Source organism: Manis pentadactyla, chromosome 2 (genome assembly GCF_030020395.1).
Source record: "Manis pentadactyla isolate mManPen7 chromosome 2, mManPen7.hap1, whole genome shotgun sequence".
Classification (NCBI taxonomy): domain Eukaryota; kingdom Metazoa; phylum Chordata; class Mammalia; order Pholidota; family Manidae; genus Manis; species Manis pentadactyla.
Window position 1 is genome coordinate 91,758,687 of NC_080020.1, and position 19,944 is coordinate 91,778,630.

Sequence of the window (19,944 nt, forward strand, 5' to 3'; positions counted from 1 at the left end):
TCTAATCACCACCCATAGTTATAAAATTTTTTTTCTTGTGATGAGAACTTTTATTTACTCTCTTAGCTATTAACTCCCAAATATGCAATATAGTATTATTAACTATAGTCATCATGCTGTCCATGTAAGTTTCTTATTGTAAAACTAATAATATAAATTAACGTACACAGTTGTTCTGCAGATTAAATAAAATAAGTGGAAGCAACCTATAAATTTTCAAGTTCAACACAAATGTGAGGTCAAACTTTAACATTTTCATTTATATAATATATACCGCAATCTTTATCAGTGTAACTCTGGTGGAAAGTGTGGTCCCAGACTGGAGCAAATAAACCTTTGAAGCCAAAATCAGTCAAAGGGAGAAATAAAGTGGGAGAAACCTGTTTGTTGCTTACAAGCAGTCATCTACTCCTGCTCACCTGTGTCTCTCACGACCAGGCTCCAAAGGCCCCACCAAACCTCTCTGGTCCAGATGCTGTTCATTCCCCATCCCCCTTGTATTGATATGGACATGGACTACTTCTCTCCATCGTTTGGAAACGCCTATTGATATGGAGATGAACTAAGGCCAGGTGAGAGATTCTGGAAATATTGCAATTTTACCCACAATCAGAAAATGGAAATTTATTTTTTAGGCCCATAATATGTAGTCAATCAACATGTTTTGAGCACATGATCAGATGTGTTTTTTTCAAAAGGTCCCTTAAACTCCCAGGATGGAGAATGGATTGGAAGACTGGAAAGAGAGAGAGCACCTGCTGTCCAAAGAGTCTAACATGATTATGGCTTATTTTGAGATGCACAGATTCAAGGAATCTCTGGGAAGCAGGATGAATAAGACTCAGAGATCTATCAGACGTGAGTGAAGGGGGACATGAAAGAGGTCTTTATTACTTGGGCTTTTAAATTTTAAAATTACCCATTTTATTCCTTTTTCATACTTATTAAGTCTTTCAATGATGTTTACTTTAATTTTTTTTCCTAATTGTATTCTTTTTGGTTGAATAAAATTATTATACTACTATATGTACTGAGTAGGAGTTTTCTATAATTTCTCTACACACACAATACAATAGTTTTGTTTTCTATCATGGTTAGAATTTTAAATTTCCACAAAATTCCCATATGGACTATTTTACTTCCTTGTGATTTATTAATAATCACTGCATTCATAGTTGTCTTTACAGCTTACCATGTGCTATAACAGATTTTGCTGTAAGCAATAATATTTGATATTCTTCTTAAATTTTTATGTTTTATTCCCATGATTATCTTGAAGAAAGAGGTTTTAAAATTTCATTGTGCATGTTCATTTTATCCTCCTGAATCTTCTCCACTATTGGAAAAAGAAATTTACATGTATCTTAGATAAGAAATGAAGCTCCTATATGAATGGTATGGTTCCGGTATTTGTCATTACAGTTTTTACTTCTGGCTGTAGCAAATGTATGGCTATCATGATATACATGACTAATTATATCCCTGCTCAAGGCCATACAGGAACTTACAGTTGCCTTTTTAAAATCATTTATCTGTTTTTTTCTCTAGATTCTTGTGTTTTGTGTTTAATCTTATAAATATTATCACTAATTTTTAATTTAAAACTTCTTTTGTGATCTGTCTCATTTAGCCTCTCTGCTTTTTAACAACTACTTTAGTTTTGTAAAAATATTCTTTTAACTTAATATATACTTATTTTTGTCACTTCTAAAAAACTAGTAAACTAGTAAACTATTTTTAAAGGAGGCAGAAGATAAAAGATAACTTGTGAAGCAGGGACTTTGAAGAGACAAGCCTGAGGTAAAATAGAAGTAAAGAAATTAACAGTCACATAAAAGATAAAGAATTTGATTTTCTTATCTACTTCTCTTTCTGCTCCCCACTTTGTTTCAGACCTAAAATTTTACTTCTTCCTCATACTTCAGAGGAACTAATAAAATTATCAAAGTTAAAAACTTCTCTTCTTTTTAATATACTCTTTAAGCTTACAATTTTTTAAAATTTTCACTCATTTAAAAATGTTCACTATCTCACAAAGACCTGAAATCCAAGATTAAGTTTGAGTAATTATAGATCTTTTGTTTCCATAAGAACTAAAAACCTCCTTCAGACACAGCAAGACAGTACCATCTGGTCTCACTTGTATGTGAAATCTAAAGAAGCTGGACTCCTGGAGCTGGAGAACAGAATGATGGTTGCCAGTGGCTGGAGGGTAGGGGAAATGGGGAGATGATGGTCAAAGGCACACATTTTCAATTACAGGATGAATGAGTTCAGAGGATTCAATGTACAGCGTAGAGACTATAGTTAGTAATAATGTATTGTATACTTGAAATTTGCTAAGAAAGTAGGTTTCCAGTGTTCCAACCACATACACAAAAAGGAAACTGTGAGGTGGTGGATATATTACTTAACTTGATTGCAGTAATCATTTCACAATGTATATGTATAATAAATCACCACATTGTACACATGTAAGCAAATCAGGTCATACAACCTAAATATATGCAATTTGTATTTGTCAATATATTTCAATAAAACTGGACAAAAAAGAAAGGCTAAGAAGTACCCTTTAACTGTGAATACCTTTTTACTTGCGAGCCATGTCTAAAGGATGGGCTCCTATTTCCTCATTTTTATTCATTTGCTTTTTAATTCTAGAAACTATCCCTTCAAAAAAATATATTGACATGAATGTTACAAGATCTAGAAATATCATGACTTATTTAAACCATAGAATCAGAGAATTAAAATAGGGTTCTGTGAATTATATTTTTAAAACTTTGAGTTTATTCATTTCGGAGTATCTTTATTTAAATTAGTCTTCTCAGGTTTCTTGTTAGCCTTTGTAATAATAATTCTCTCTCTCTCCCCTGTTTAATTAAGAGAACTGCTCTAGTTATTTCTCTTATTATTTTCCTATTCTTTGTCCTTTCTCCTTGTATTCTCATAAATGGTGGAACAATTTTTCATTGTTCTAATTAAGTTTCATCATTTCTTTACTTAAGAACCTTATTTCTTCTTCATTGTCCTATTACATCCAGATGTTTTCTGTTTCTTCCATTCACCTGGTCATGGATTGTAATTTGCCATTCATTTGGTCTAATGTTTTTCTACTTTCACTCTTCTCCTGTAAAATCTGAGCTTTTGATTCTTCAAAACTTCTTTCCAGAAACAAGCCTGCCTTTTCTGTGTCCACTGTATTTCTCAGCTCTGTTGACAGTTACTTGAGGCTTTTCGAACTGAACTACCTGTCTGACTCAATTTCCTTCCTGCCTGCCACAGCAATTATTAAAGTGGTTTTTGCAGATGGTTTTTCTATTTTTCAGCAGTTTTTTATGGGGCAGTATAGGAGAGTCTGGATATTTTTATTACTTAAATGTTCCCGTAGCAATTATCTATTTGTCTAGTTACCTATTTGGAGAGCTCTCTCTCACTGCACCCTACTACTGATTATTTTGGATTCTCTTTTACACCTTGCTTTTGACTCAAAATGCTGTTTTCTGATATCTTGACTAACCTTGTCTGCCTCTAAAAAATAGATAGAAGGACAATGATTTGTCACCATAGAGATATTCAAAACCATGTGCAATGTACTCTAAAAGCCAACAAGTTACAAAAATATTTGGAATGTTTAGTTCTATAAAGAAATATTCTGAAGGGGAAAACACTCAAATGGATGTATAATTCTGTGAAGTTTGTTAAAAAGAAAAGTAGTCACTTTATGATTCAATCTAAAAAATTACCAGAGACACTGATAATACCATCATTGAGTGCTGGATGTAAGGCTTCATAGAGAAAGTGGAATTTTGAACAGACATTAAAAAGTTGGTAGATTTTGCCAGTAAGGAAGGGAAGAGAAGATATTCCGAAAAGGAGATAAGGATATGAGGAGACTGAAAATAGGAAGGAGGTACAAGGATATTGGGAAATTGGAAATAGGAAGGAACTTCTCAGAAAATAAAAACAATGGTCAATTGAAATCATATGGTTATTTAGTGCAATGAAAATGAAGTCAGAAAGCTAAGAAGCCACACTGCCTGAGGCAGTTTATCAGCTCTAATGAATAAATAGGAGGGCAGAGAAATTAAGAATATGAGAGAGAGAGGAAGATTAGGTAAAAGGTAATTAAAATCATATAGGTTAAAGTCAAGGTAGTCTGGGGAAGAAACAGGTAAATTTGGTTTTACACAGGTTTAGCTGCAGCCAACAGTAGAAGATTCCAGTAGAAAAGTCCACTAGGCAATTAGATACATAGAGTTAAATAGAGAAGAAATGGCTAGAATTCTAAATATGACAGTCATTTTGATGGAAGTAACTACTGAAGAGTAAAGACAATAGAGTACTAGAGGCAATCTTAGGGAATACTCATATTTAGAGGATGAAAAAAAATAAGTGAAAAAAATAGCCAAGAAGATAAAAAGGATCAAAGTATTATCTGGGGAGATCAATTTCTCTGTTAAAGACTTTTAGATTTATTTTGGAGGAAATTTTTCACCTTCCCTCTCCATTTCCTGACACAGCAGCTCAACGCTATACCATTCATATCAACTCCTGTCATTCATTATCACTATTTAACACCAGTCTTCAATGTTGTGGAAAAATACACTGCCATTTATTTTTAAATTAACAAAATTTATCTTACAGAATAAAACTTAAAAGTTAATTACCTTCCAAGCAAAGCTGAATGAAATTTCTGCAAGCTTTAGGAGCTTCTTTTGACCATAACTCTATGTCAATATCTCCAGCTGTAGTTTTCAATAAAACCTGTAGAAAGAAGGTACCATTATGTTAAATTATCATTTTGACTTGATAATCAGTTGAATGGCTCCTCAACTTGAAACACTCACTAATGAGTTTGAGATTTTAAAATAAAAATTAGAAATTTTGCTTAGCATTTATTGTTATACTAAAGATATTTCAATGTTTCAATGAAACAACACATATTTCAGATATAATTTAGGATTTATGAGAAAAACAGCATATGCCTTTTTTTAGTCACAGAAAAAAAAATTATTCATTTAACAATCAGTAATTTAAACTTGTTTTAATTAAGTACATTTCCCATGGCTTTTCTTCCAATAAAATTTGTGCAACAAATTAAGAAATTAATTAAATTAATTAACAATAAATCCATGAAATTATGACACTATAAGACAATTTTACAATTACCCTTCTACATATAACACTAGTTCCTCATTCAAAATCTTACCATTCTTCACTTAAAAGGAACTTTCTTAATCTAATACTGAATTGTATGTGTAAAACTAACATGCTATGTCTTAAAATCACACATCTATATGGTCATTGGAATCCTCTGATGGCTCCTTTTTACTGGCCTGAAGGGGTTAATCCTTGGTACAGCCAGCCACTTTGCAACAACCAGAACCCATACCAAGCCCACAGGAGGCAAGAGCTTGTAACTGTTATATTAATAATCACAAACGATCAAAAAGAATGTTAGGCTTTACATATGAACACTATGGCACTTCCATAGCAACACTCCCCACTCCCACAGTGTACCAAAGTAGACCAGTGTCAATCAACGAACAACAGTCAGTGATTTGTGATCACAAAGATTTAGAATGTTCTTGCAAATAACGAGTATTTAAAAACAAGAGACCAGTGCTCACGGGAAGTCAGTATCATTGAAGTAAGTCATTCTTTTTATTTTCCAAAACTCCTTTTCCTACTTTCCACAAAATTTTTGGAACTGGAAAGAAGCTTAAAAATCATCAGTTAAGCTCCCACCCTATACAGCTGCCTAAAAGAAGTAAATTACCCAGTCAGAAAGCTTGTTACTAGCAAAGCAGTATCTCTCAGCTCCTCCTCATCAGTACATTTCTGCTATAACTATCTTTCAATTTCTGTTTCAGAAGCCCAGATTATACTGCATAATTTATATAATATTGATGAATGTATATCTTTTGAGCTTTTACTGGCTACACAGATCTCTTACAACCATTTTTCAATAATCATTGGGCTGGAGGAGGTGAAAATATCTATTGTGGTAACTTTTAAAATGGTTTCTTTAAATCTTAAAGAAGGATAAAACAACTAGAGATACACATGCATACGATTTTCTCAATACATTACATTCCCTCTACAAAAAGGAGGGAATGTCTGTTGAGTACCTTCCATGTGTCAGCTTATGTGCCAGAGACTTTGCTTATCCTATCACCTATAAGACAGGCATTACTACTCTCATTTGGCTTATGAAGAAACAGACTCAAAAAAAAAAAAAAACCCAGAGTTAAAAAAAGTGACTGTTCAAGGTCTCTTGCTGGCTGCAAAGACTATGCTTTTCCTATTGCACCAAATTGCCTCTAAAAAATTCTCCATAAATTCTATACAATACTGGAAAAATAGACCATCAAGCAAGTTCTAGGGCCCTGCCACACTTCTCAAAAGAAATTACCCTGGCCACACCTGATTTCAATAGAGAACAGTTTCTAAATCAAAAGCAACCATATATTGACTGGCTGAGAGCAAGGCCTAACTTGGCTTGGTATGAAACAATGCCCAAAGAAGATATTCCATATTGGATTGGGACAAACTAACCCAATTGGATTCTTGTTCTCTGGGAAGTACACATTTGGGATGCAAACTGAAAGGCTGAGTAATTCCCTGGACCTCAGATTGTATCTAGGACAACACTATGTAACACCTTCTGATTTTCCATGAGGCCTGAAGTACATCCCAGTCTTAAAAGCACAAGATAAGTAAAAAGAAAATGTCCTGTCCCACTTCATTACCCCCTTGTATATTTGAAATAAAGCACTACTATTAAAGGGAAACTAACCATATCTTCTCTTCCTTGCAGTTCTGAAACAGTGATTTCTAAACTTTTTGTAAGTGTGTATGCCTATTAGGAAAGAAGAAAAGGCAGGTGGGAAGGGGCATAAGGAATTGGAGCACACCCATCCACAATATGTATAGTTAAATACATGTAGTATTATGTTACTATAGTAATATATTATTAAAAAGTTAGACAACACAAAAAGCTTAAACAATTACATAAAAACACTATTTTGAAATAATTCTTAAGTTAATATTTACTAATGGCACAATGAACTTTTTCTAAATAACAGCTTTATTGAGATACAATTCATATACCAAACAATTCACCTTTTAAAAGTGGTTTTTAGTACAATCCACAGAGTTATGTAACTACCACCACTATCTAATTCCAGAACATTTCATCACCTCAAACGGAACACTGTGCCCTTTTGCAGTCAGCCATTTCCTCCTACTCCTATCCCCTGGCAACCACTAATCTACTTTCTGTCTCTATAGATTTGCCTATTGAATATTCATATAAATAGAATCATACAATGTATGGCCTTTTGTATCTGGCTTCTTTCACTTAGCATGATGTTGCTTTCAAATTATAGAGGTCCATCTTCCTGCTGTAAACAGTTTTTAAGTCTAGAAAATCATAATGGCTTTATATTCTACTGATAAATATGTCTAGGCACAATATACATTTGAAGCAAAGTTCACCATTAACAATAATAGAAACCTGTATTTCAAATGATTTTCATAATAATTTGTAATTTTTGACAGAATTCCCATGCTGAGACATCAGCTCTGCCATATTCTTTTTTTTTTTTGAGAGGGCATCTCTCATATTTATTGATCAAATGGTTAACAACAATAAAATTCTGTATAGGGGGGTCAATGCTCAATGTACAATCATTAATTCACCCCAAGCCTAATTTTCGTCAGTCTCCAATCTTCTGAAGCATAACGAACAAGTTCTTACATGGTGAACAAATTCTTACATAGTGAATAAGTTCTTACATGGTGAACAGTACAAGGGCAGTCATCACAGAAACTTTCGGTTTTGATCACGCATTATGAACTATAAACAATCAGTTCAAATATGAATATTTGTTTGATTTTTATACTTGATTTATATGTGGATACCACATTTCTCCCTTTATTATTATTATTATTTTTAATAAAATGCTGAGGTGGTAGGTAGATGCAAGATAAAGGTAGAAAACATAGTTTAGTGTTGTAAGAGAGCAAATGTAGATGATCAGGTGTGTGCCTGTAGACTATGTGTTAATCCAAGCTAGACAAGCACAATAGAACATCCACGGATGCAGAAGATTTCTCTCAGGACAGGGGGGGTGAGGTTCTAAGCCTCACCTCTGTTGATCCCCAATTTCTCACCTGATGGCCCCCCTGCGACTGTGCCTGTCTTAGGTTGTTCCTCCCTTGAGGAATCTTACCCGTCTCTGGCTAACCAGTCATCTTCCGGGGCCATACAGGGAAATGTAAAGTTGGTAAGTGAGAGAGAAGCAATATTGTTTGAAAAGGTTAGCTTTTTACTTCTTTGTAGATTTATGCCCTGTGGCTTCTATGCCCAGCATTTGTCTTGAGGTATCTTTACCACTTGGAGGAATTATGGTACTCGGTAAATTCGATATGAGCTCTACCATATTCTTATGGCATGCTTAAGTTTACATTATTAATATTATCTTCAATATGAAACTTATAAGGGCTGGTTTGGTTAATCTAGATACCATGGAATACAAACCCATTTAGCAAGGCATTAGGAAAAATTACAATGATGTACAAAAAGTAACTGAACAAGTAACTGAATTTATGTTCCTTTTATACATAAAATGTTGCATTTAAACAAATAAAGGAAAAAATAAATACAGAAATATATAAATTTTCTCCTTGCACTTCATAGATGTTTTGTACACCCCCTGAAGTATGCACTCACTGGTTTAGAAACCACTGCTTGGAAGAACAAATTAATGCACATCATCCCCCAGCCTTTCCAGACTCTGGAGTCAGGCTGTCCAAATACTGACCTTTCCACTTAGGAAGGTTAAGAAAGTTTCCTTTGGCATGGTATCTAATATGGTATCTAACATTTCTGCAACTCAGTTTCCTTATCTAAAAATAGGGATAGTAATATCCCCATACACTTGCTATGAGAACAAAATGATTTACTATGCATAGACTGCTTAGAGCAGTATCTGACAAATATGCTTACAAAATGCTTACAAAATGGTAGCTATTATTGCTGTAGTTATTATTCTTACACATTTTTGTTTTTGCCTCATGCAACTTACACTCAGTAAAAAGAATGCATATATGGTTGGGCCACTGTTTACCAGAGTTTCTTTATCTTTTCACTGATAGCTACTGAATTGAAAAAGAAGGCATACAGCTTCCTCTTCCTTTGGTCATACATTCCTATTTGCCATCACTACATTTCAGAGGTCAGTGGTTCCTTTTCATAAAGCTCCCAAGTAGGGCAATACTTTGATGATAAAATGTTTCTTAAGTAAACTTACGTTCATACAGTTCAGATTAAATGATCATACTATGTGGAAATTTTATCTTCAGAAGATAAGGAAATTTCTATCAAGTGGTACATTTCTGTACCTCATCTTCAGAGGCCAGTTATAGCATGACACAGCAAAACACAGCACACTTATGAATGTGAGGGGTCAACTACGGTATGATGTGTTAATTACTTCCCAAGTTGATATTATGATCCTTGAAAGGGAGGAATTGTGCCCCATTTATTCTGCAACCTCTATCCTCTCGGTACCGAATGTAACATTACACAGTATAGGCACTGAACAAACATTCACTAAGCAATCTTGTAATTATTTCTGCTTTAAATTCTTTCCAGGCCAAAATTCTTGCCAAGGTCTCTATGGTACAGAACTTTGAAGCTTCAGTGTCTTCAATCAGCCTTATTTGGAGAAAGTCCCAAACTGTTTTTGAATGAAAAGTTGGGCCACACCTGATGCTCTCCCTCAGCCCACTTCTGTTCAGAAGAAAGAGTATTTATCACTTTACATACTCTTACTTGCAGGATTATTTGATCGATGTGTATTTCACTTAACTGACTCCATGATAATGGGGACAATACTGGTTTTTCTTTCCACTGTATCCCTAAAACCCAGCACAGTGCCTGGCATGTTCTATGTGCTCAAAAAATATTTGCTGAATGAAACATCTCCTGTTCAGTCATGTATCTTTGTTAAAGCTTTTCATCTTTATGACTACGTCAAATCTTCCTCCAGAGTAAAACTACTAAGACTGCCCTTGACCAGCAGAAGTATAACATCAAATTCGCTTCTGTTTAATACTTCTCAGAATCAGAGAAACATAGTATTAATGCATGCAGTCATTCATTAATTTAGTACATATTTGAACTCCTACTACCGTGTGTCAAAGTATCATTCTAGATGCTGGTCTCTGTGCTCATAGTGCTTGCAATCTAGTGGGGGGAAGGTGAGGGATATTAAACAATAAATTATAAGTACTGTAGAAAAAACTGAAGAACTTAAGGGGGCCAGGGAATGCTGGGAAGCAGGACATGAATGAGGTTTGCCACTTTTTGCGTAGATAGGAAAGGCCTATCTACTAAGGTGACATCTGAAAAGGCCAAAGAGTATACTTAAGAACAGCAAGTTTGAAGGCCTAGCAGGGTGATCATTGTATTCAATCTCTACCCGTGTTTATCAACTGAGGGTGATATCACACCCCAACCAATTTGGAAACATGAAGAGGTAGGTACTCTGGGTTTTCACAATGACGTGAGGTAGGGGTGAGGAGGGGGGAAAAGTACAAACCACAAAGAATTGAAAGAATTGCTCTGCCCAAAATACCCACTAAAACTTTTCCTGGGGATACCAGTTACAACATTTTGGGTTTTGTTTTCAAATCCCCTCCATTATTTCACCAAAATGTCAATCAACAGAAGATGGCATGAATAACATATGATACAGTCATGCAACAGAATTTATATCTGATAAAGTTAGTCTATCCTAATTCAACTATACACTTTCAGTCCCAATATTTTCTCCATTATGCTGGTTCATCACGTTTCATATGTGATACAGACTAAGTCTCAGTTCAAGAATTCAGGTGATACTTATTCCACTACTGACTTCTCTGCCTCATAATGCATTAAACACCTTGGGGGGAACTAACATGCCTTGACCATCAAATTAATCAGGAAATCATTCTCCCATTCCAAGGTGGGAATATTTCCCATTCTCCACTTTCTCTGAGTAATAATCATCTCATGTTGTATGACCAGCTCAAAAGATATCTCCTCCATGAAGCTTTTCCCTACCAGTTCAGTTGTTCACTTTTCAGTACTACCATAAGCAATATGCTCCTCTCTCAGTAAGCAAGCCTACCAGACATGTCAGAAGCTTTTTGTTATCTGCCTGCCTCCCAAACTAAACAATAAGCAATTCTAGGGCAACAACTAGAGCTTATCCATTCATCTTGTATTGCCAGCACCTAGTACAGTCCCCGCTGCCTAGCAGGCGTTCAACAAATGACTTTAGAATGAATACAGAAAGAGCGATGTCCAAGTTAAGCAAAATATTATGCCAATTTTTAAAATGTACTGAGGTTTTTACCTAAGATCCTAGAAAACGCCTTCGCGAGTTAGGCTGAAGTAAGAAATGGGCCAGAAGACTGGGAGATGGAGAAATCTCCACCTGAGGACTTTTTCAAGCACATGCTGAGAAATGCCAGTAGATAGTTTTAGATGCAATCTTGTTCAGAGGCAAGGGTAAGGACAAAACTTTTTGTGACGTCTTCCACCCCTAAAACCCCAGAACTCCCTTGATGGGTGAGGTGTCACTGGGGAGCCCAGGTACCCTAGATGAGGCTCTCACCTTCCCGTTCGTGGGAGGCTCCTGGATGTAGATGTTGCTCATGCTCGTTAGTGCTCAGGACCCTGCTTTTGAGAATCAGAGTGGCCGACGGATCACTAAAGCTGCCCACCTATCAGCACAGGCTGCCTGTAGGCGGGTGGTAGCGGAAAGCGCCAATCTGTCAATATTCCCGCAAGACAGCGACACCGAACACTTTTTCCCCAAAGCAGAGCCTCACGGACGCCGCCATGTTGCTCCCAGACCCCACCACCGCTAACCCTGAGAAGGGGGTTCCGAAGGCTTCCAGGGAACGATAAAAGATTATTAAGCCCCTGAAAATTAATTGCATTTGTATTACAATGTTTAAAAGAGCACTCTGTAAGTCTTGGTGGTGTTCGCTTCACTATACGAGAGTAGCAAGTCTCATTCACCCCCTGAAGCTAGCAGTAATGGTTCAGACCATGTGTGGCCTGCAATTTGAGTCCTCCGGAAACTGGATCAGCGGCTACTTGGTTCCGCCTCCAGCAAGGGCCTTCCCTAACTGTCACGGAGGTGCCGCGGCTTGGGTGGGAGGAAGAGGCTGCCCTCGCCGTTCGTTGTGCTCGCGGCCCGCGGGAAGCGAGCGCGCTCTCGAAAGCTGAGGGCTCCTGCGACCCCTTCTTACCAGCTCCATGGCCGTCCCAGGTGAAGCCCAACGGCGGGGCCCCTGGGTCTGGGCGAGGAAGGGGAGGGGAGGAGAGGTTGGGGTGCGCTGGGGTGGGGAGTACCGCCCAAAGGGATTTAAGCGGAGGCGTTAAAATTAACAGGTTCGTTTGGTTTACATGGAGAAGTTTACCCTCCAAAAATAAACTCTGAAGGAAAGAAAGAAACTGTCTCCCTCGCCCCAGCCAAGCGCCACCTGCCCTGGATGGGTTACAGGGAAGCGCATCGTGGGGGTGGGAGGGGAGGCCGGGGGGCAGTGACTGTAGGTCAACCAGCTGCGAGCCGAGAAAAACTGACCTTAACTTTGGTGTGACTTGAAAATAAAATTTGAGATGGGAAATCAGAGGCATTGTTTGTAGTGCAAGTCGCAGGAACGAAATGGGCGTGTGGGCTTCTATTTCTCTCTCTTCCTGTTCTATGTAGTTGCTTTGTAGTCGTGGACCGGTCGCTTTGCCCTTTTGGGCCTCAGTTTCTGCATGTGTAAAATAAGAGAAGGAACTCTGTATATCTGAGGTTCCTTCCAGCGCTCAGATTGGGTCCAGTGTGTCCCGACCTAAAACAGTGAAGCCTGCGAAGTCTGCTTCAGAGATTCCCTGTCCACAGCTACCACCTTACTTGGAAGTTCTAGTAGAGGGAAGCCTTTCCTTCAACAGCTTTGCCACGATGTGTTCTGCAGAACACTCATTACACGACATACTTTGAGAAATATACACCCCCCCCCCACACACACACAAACACATACACAACTTGAAGATTCACAGTGTACTTTCATATATAAGAGACTCAGAAGTGCTGTGGTTCAGACGCTCAGCTTTGTTTTAACTTGTTCTTCCCAGTATTATTTGACCGCGTTCTGTGGCAGCCTTTTCTGAACTGTATTTTGCAGACAGATGTTCCAGAAAGGCTATACCAACTTCAGTTTTGGAAGGAGCACGGGGGGAATTGTGAGAGGAAAGATACCCTCACTCATAGAAAGCAATCTTTACTAAGTGCCTACCGCGTGCTAGGCACTGGGAATACAGTGAGCAAGACAGCAGCTCTTTACACAGAATTTAAAATTTAGCAGTGAAGAGACAAGGTAACACGAAGTCAGACAAGTGGATGGCAGGGAAAATACAAAGCCTTCAGGGTCACATAATAAGGGCACCTAACAGGAGACAGGAGGGACGGGAAGGACTTTGCAGAGGATGTGGCATTTAGGATGAGACCTGAAGAATTGCAGGAGGGGTGGAGTGCCGGGAGAGGGAGTTGCATCAGAGGATTGCATACGTAAAGGAAGAAGAAATGTGTGAGAAGAGGGAAGGAAGGATGTTCCAATGCATGGAACTCAGAATACAAGTAAGAGAAGTGAGAAATCAACTAAAGAAATAGTAACAGTAGCTAATATTTACTAAGTATTTACTCTGTGTCAGATGTGTCATACACTGTGTCCAGTATTACATTTTATTTCATTTAACATTCACACCCACACTGTGAGATACTTCCATTTTACACATGAAGATATTGAGGGACAGAGAAATCTTGTAACTTGCCTATTATATGACAGCTAGTAAGTGACAGGTTAGGCTAGCTTCTCTAGACCCCATGTGCTTATTCATGTTGTCCTGTTATAGTATAATTTACAAGGTAGTTGCCAGCTCTTAAAGGACTTTCTAAGCCATGACAAAGAGTTTGGATGTCTTCCTAAGCACCTTAGGAAGCCATTTAAGGGTTTTTAAGTAGGTTCACATATTAGAAAGATACTCCAGCTGCACAGTAGATTCAAAGGGAACTAGTTTGAGGGCAAAGTCATCACTGTAATTTTGGTAAGTTACAATGATACCTCAGGAATGGTTTCAGTAGGAAAGGAGAGAAGCGGATTGGAGATACGTTTTTTAGTATAGGATTTCTAGGAATTTTGATTCAGTGTTAGTGGGTATGTGAGGAAATGAGGTATACTTGGGTTTCACTCTCAGACAATTGGGTGTGGCTGTTTATTAATATAGGCAACACCTGAGAAGGAGCAGGTTTTCAGGGAGCCAAGGGAGATGATGACGACACCTCCACTTTGGTGTTGGGATTGAGATATAATCAGACAAAGGAACAGAAATACCTAATACACAGTAAGATAAAATTCGTAGCTTAGGAAAGAAGCAAAAGTCAAAGACAACAGCTTGGCAGCAGCCAGCATGTAATAAGTTAAGGCCATGGAAGTGATTGCCTTTGCCCAAGTGGAGTGTGTAGAGTCTGAAGGGAAGGTCAGTGGCCAAAGCCTGGCAATAGCAACATGTAAGAGGCCAACAGAGAAAGGCCAGTCTGCGCAGTGGATGACCGAGGCATCCTGATAGGCCCAGTCACCCTGGTGATCTTTGTGTCAGATCGCTGCCTCCAAAGCTGACCTGCTGCCGTTGTCGTTTTCATTACCTGAGCAAGCGTGTTTGAACACCTACATGGTGTAGCCACTCTGGGGGACGCCATGTCACAGTCTGCGCCTTCATAAAACTTAAGCATAGAAACGAAAATGTGCTACCTAAGAGGACAAAAGTGAATTAAGTCCTTATTGAAATTCCTTTAAACTTAGACCGGTTAACCGTCTTTCAATTCAAAGTAATGCTTCGAAGTGTAATAATCTTAAATTGTGCCATTAAGCTAGATGGCAAGACTTAGCTAAGCTGTTTAAACCCAGCAAAAATTGAGATAATAGGCATGACAGCATGTATAAATACAATGCAAGTGCTATTGGAAAATATAGATACAGCAGATGTTAAGATAATTTCTTGGGTGATCGATCCAGATAGTGTATTAAAGGAAAATAGGACTCCATCAGAAACCTTTTGAGATAATTATCAAAAAGGACAAGTATTATGTTATGCTCTTTTATTTTTAGGTATAATGCTCATATGGATTTAGCATGGCATTTCTTGGGTGGTCCTGCTGGTGATTATTACAAGGTATGACTATAAAGTAACAAAGCTGCTTTCCACAAAGGAAAGTCAGCCTCACCTATTTTATGGTCACCCGCTTCCGCTCTTTTCTACAGCATTGTGTGTAAGCTATACCATTATGTAGGTAACACAATGAAATGCATGGCCTCTTAGTTTGGGAAATCATAGACTCTTAGTTACTATTAAAGTAATGACATTTAAACACAGGTTTCAGCAAAGTTTACTTTCTTTTAAAAGCTGCTTTTCCCTAATTTGTTGAAATCGGTTCTGATGTTCATGATAATGATTCACCATTCCCCATGAAGAGTTGACCCAGTGCAAGTGGCAGTGTGTGTTACTGATGTGGTTGGCACAAAAACTCTTTTCATTCCTTCAGTGAAATCTGTGTGGAGTCAAGATAGGGAATTTTCTCTAGCCAAATTAACACTACATTTGGCAAATCAGTCAGATTCTGAAGGCACAATACTGTAGCATCTTAGTAATAGAAGAATTCTAAATTACACCACATCCAGTTTCTTTCCACTCCCAAACTATACAATTTATCATGTTTCTGCCTAGTCTATGCTGCATGTTGCTGCTGAAATAATTTTCCTAAATCATGTATCTCACCCTGTCATTCCTGAGAGCAGGAACTTAGTTCTTGACCCGATTTGTGAATTTTGTATTTCTCTTTGAGTGACTAAACTTTCTGAGGCTCAATTTCCTTGTCTCTATAATGAAGGAGTTGACGACTAAGCTTTTTTTCACTTCTAAACAGTTTTGATGCCAAAGATCCCTTTTTCTGCAAGAATGAAGTGCACACTCGTAAGCATGGCCAAATCTCTCTTGCTCTCCTTTCCTCCCACTACTCCTCTCAAGCTTTATACAATAGTCTGACGTGGTCAACTCTTCCCAAAAACTCTAATGTAATTTTCTACCTACATACTTTTTGTTATCACTGTTCCTCCTGTATTGTCCGTGTCTTAACTGTGGAAAGCTGTTCTGATCTCTCAGCTTAAAGTCTCATTTGCTCGTTCTTCCTGCTCATTAATAGAGCTGTGTGTCTTTTATACTGGCACATTCTATCATGTATTATCCTAGAATAACCTAGTGAATTATAGTGTCATTAAGTGTAGGAACTATATTCATCTATATGGCTTACCATCCAGTTCAGAGTTATGCCCATCAAAGATAAACAATAGAGGGTTGGTCATTAGAATTGTTGCTGAACAGGATCTAATAAATACCAAGCAGTCTAAACTAGACAGCAGTCTTTTTATTCTATTTCATGAGATAAATTAAATTTCTCCATGTCTCTTCTTATCTTAAATTGGTAATACCTAGAGCTTTTTGTCTTCACCGTTTATTTGTATTTTGTGAGCCAAGGGGGTGAAAACATTTTATACATTTACTTAATTGTTAGCTTTTTCACATCATAGCTTAAGCAACTCTTTATCTCTTCTTCTGAAAACCAAATGATCATGAAAGCATTTTTAACTGAGGGTGAGGGTGTATGTTCTTTCAAAATATTTACATCAAAATCTCACTTAATCTATTTTTTTAATTAATAAAGAATTTTTAATTTCTGTTGTTCTTTCTACTTTGCCTTCAGTTCAATATTTGGGGATCCCAAAGAAAAACTTACATATATAAATCTATAAATTCTTACTGTAAAGCACTATTGAAGTTTAAATATTTAGAATTTTACTTTGCATTCAACTTTAGCAGAATACATACATAGATATTAGCACCTGTGTGATATAAAACCCAACATAATTTGAATTTTAAAAGCAGAAGAAACTGAAGTTCTTTTTAAGTGCCCCAGATTATGGTAATTGAAATTATAATACCAAATGTAAAACTTAAAGTGTTACAAAACAGAAAAGGAATCTAATCTAATTGAATCTAATCAAATTAAAAATGAATGGACAGAGGCAATTGCAATTTTTAATTATTTGATAAAAGAAAACTTAGTTAAGCTGTTGACTTTTAAATTTAAATGATTGTAAAAAATGTTTTAATGTAAGAAAGCTTTGACAAGCTTCTCCCAAACCTGAAATAGAGAGAAATGTAATATTAAGTTCCAAGATCACTGCTAAAGTTCCCAGTGACTCAATTGTTGATTTTGGAAACATACATGATGTGAAATTTCAGGAAAATAAATTTAGGTCAATATGATGGCTTGCCACAACTTTGGGGGCCATTGAACAACCAGAAGCAACTGCCAGGGCCACTCCATCCCTTGTGCTCACATTTTCTCATTCCCTTTATCTTTGTCCCTGCTGTTTTGGCCTTCTCTGGCCTATCTCTTTTCTTTTCCTTCTTTGCCCGACTTTTTTTTTCTTTTCTTTTATGCTATTTTATTTACTAAGGTGTAATTTACATATGTTAAAATAAAATACACAAATCACAAGTGTACAGGTTGAAGAAAGTTACATATATCCACTTATTACCCAGATCAAGTTTTTTAATATTTCTATCACCCCAGAAAATTCCCTGTGCATCTGTCATTTCCCCGTCCCTACCCAGCAACCATTATTTTGACTTCTGTTAACCTTCTTCTGTTTTTCTAGTGCTTGTCATGCCTCCGATAGGCCAGTGACACTGCAGACACTATCTAGTTTCATAGCTGGCAGTGGGAGTTACAAAAGTTACTGATACACAATGGCTGAAATATATGTTTATAACCTCAAAGCAACAAATATTTTTTGAGGACCCCCTAGTGACTCTGCACTATGCTACACACTGAACTGTATACTGAAATGTCTGGCATGGTTCAGAATCTAGAGAAACTGGCGTTCTCTGTTCCTTTAAGTTATGGGAGTTAAAGGGCCAGTTGTGCCCTTCCCACCACTCAAGTTGTTTAATGTTAGAGTTCCAGATACAGAGTGAGCCTTTGTTAATATTTAACAAATAATAAAAAATAAAGACCTCTTAAATTTGTTCCTAAAGCCATAATTAATAAAATTTTATTGAAAATCTGCAACATGGCTTCTCTGAAGAATTTGTGAGTGAAATCACTGCCTTTTGTCAAAGAATACTTACATAACAACTCAGAAGTGTTAGCGTTTGTTTTGTTAGAGGGAGGTATTTTGGTTTGGTTTTTCAGAAAGCAATTCATTCACGTTTTAAATTCTAAAGGTACCAAATGTGTATAGTGACATGTCTCTCACCATTTCTCCCCCTGGACCCAGTTCTCCTTTCTTCAGGTAACCAATGTATATCCTTACAGAGATGTTTTTACATATCTCCATCTACAAATAAAATCTATATACAGTGTATATTGTATAGTTACATAGTTACATTTATATCAATTTTAATGCAATCCTTTTATGCAAATGGCATCATACCATTCTACACCTTGCTTTCTCTTTAATATATCTTAGAGATCATCACATATCATTATGTAAAGACCATTCTCATTCTTTCATACCATTATTTATTTAGTTTTAAATCATTTCTAAATTATTTTTATTCTTAATTACATATTGTGCTACAGTGAATAACTGTACATAAGTCAGTGTGCATTTGTGCAAATAAATGAGGAAGATTCATTCCCAGATGTGGAAGTTGAGTCAAAGGAGTATGTAGATTTATAGTTCTGATAGCTTTTGTACTAATGGTACTAATTTTCACTCCTACCAGCAATGCACCGGAGTATGTCTCCCCATCCCCTCTTCAATGTTTTCAGTCTTTGCTATTCTGCTAAGTGAAAATGAAATCCCACTATAGATTTTAATGTACATTTCATACATTATGAATAAACCTGAGCATCTCTCCATATGTTTCAATACGTTTCTATTTCCTTTTCTGTGAACTTTTATTCAGCTCTTTTGTCCATTTTTTTCTTAATGGTTATTTGTCTTTTACTGATTTGCTGGGTTTTATATAGAAGGGATCATTGCCCTTTGTTGTTGCTGTGTTGCAATATTTTTTCCCAAGTTTTTGTGTCTTTTGAGTTTGCTTTTGGTTGTCTTTGTTATTCAGATTTTGTTTATATAGTCAGATTTAGTTTTTAATTAGTGGTTTTTGGATTGTAGATCATGGTCATGAAGAAAGATTTCAAGACAGTCAAGCTCTATCACTCTGAACAACCTTAGCAAACTCTGAAGAGTGCAACAGAGAACAGCATGAGAACCTAAAATGGGGAAATGGACAATTTCTCATCAGACTAAAGGCCTCACAATCTGGCCTTACTATTTAGTTTGATATGGGTTTTAGTTACCACTGTTATCAGCAGAGTTCTTGTGCCAAACAAGAGAAACTGATTAGTTAATTTAAGCAGAAAAAGAAAGAGATCAGGGAGCTCACAGAATCTGAGCAAAGGGTAATAAGGCTTAGAAAACAGACAAGACCAAAGAAAAGAATAGCCAAGGTCCTGCACAAGCCCAGACCTGGTAGAGCTTCTGCCTTTGCCTCACTGCGCTAGAAACCGGATCCTCATAGCAAAATGAATTAACTGCCCTCACTTCGTTATGTCACTCATCTCAGATTTATTGTGTCAGTTGCTTCAGATTGAAGGTCCTAGATAGAAGCATTCAGGTAGCAGGGCAGTCATGAAACTTACAGACAAATGAAGCTTAAAAGTTTATATGAACCAGGCTGGTGAGGAAATAGCTGATACAGAGTTAATTTATTTAGAGTTCTTTTAATGTTTCTCTTTCATATAAAAGTTACATCTTTAT

The 19,944-nt window shown here is 36.9% G+C and overlaps 2 protein-coding genes across 5 annotated transcripts in view; one reads left to right on the plus strand and one right to left on the minus strand.

The window, feature by feature from the left end:
* The window catches only part of CWC27 (CWC27 spliceosome associated cyclophilin), a 201,421-nt gene extending 189,492 nt beyond the window's left edge, over positions 1–11,929 (minus strand). For 3 of the 4 annotated variants that reach the window (XM_057494890.1, XM_036887716.2, XM_057494889.1), the window contains exons 1-2: positions 11,676–11,929; positions 4,671–4,767 (exon numbers count right to left, since the gene is read on the minus strand). In XM_057494890.1, coding sequence (XP_057350873.1) covers positions 4,671–4,767; positions 11,676–11,717 — 139 coding nt within the window. In that variant the 5' untranslated portion in view covers positions 11,718–11,929. The remainder of the gene's footprint in view (positions 1–4,670; positions 4,768–11,675) is intronic. The other variant, XM_036887715.2, reaches the window with a different exon arrangement.
* A 225-nt stretch (positions 11,930–12,154) lies between these two features.
* The window catches only part of SREK1IP1 (SREK1 interacting protein 1), a 56,082-nt gene continuing 48,292 nt past the window's right edge, over positions 12,155–19,944 (plus strand). Inside the window, exon 1 of the mRNA XM_036887719.2 lies at positions 12,155–12,338. Coding sequence (XP_036743614.1) covers positions 12,326–12,338 — 13 coding nt within the window. The 5' untranslated portion in view covers positions 12,155–12,325. The remainder of the gene's footprint in view (positions 12,339–19,944) is intronic.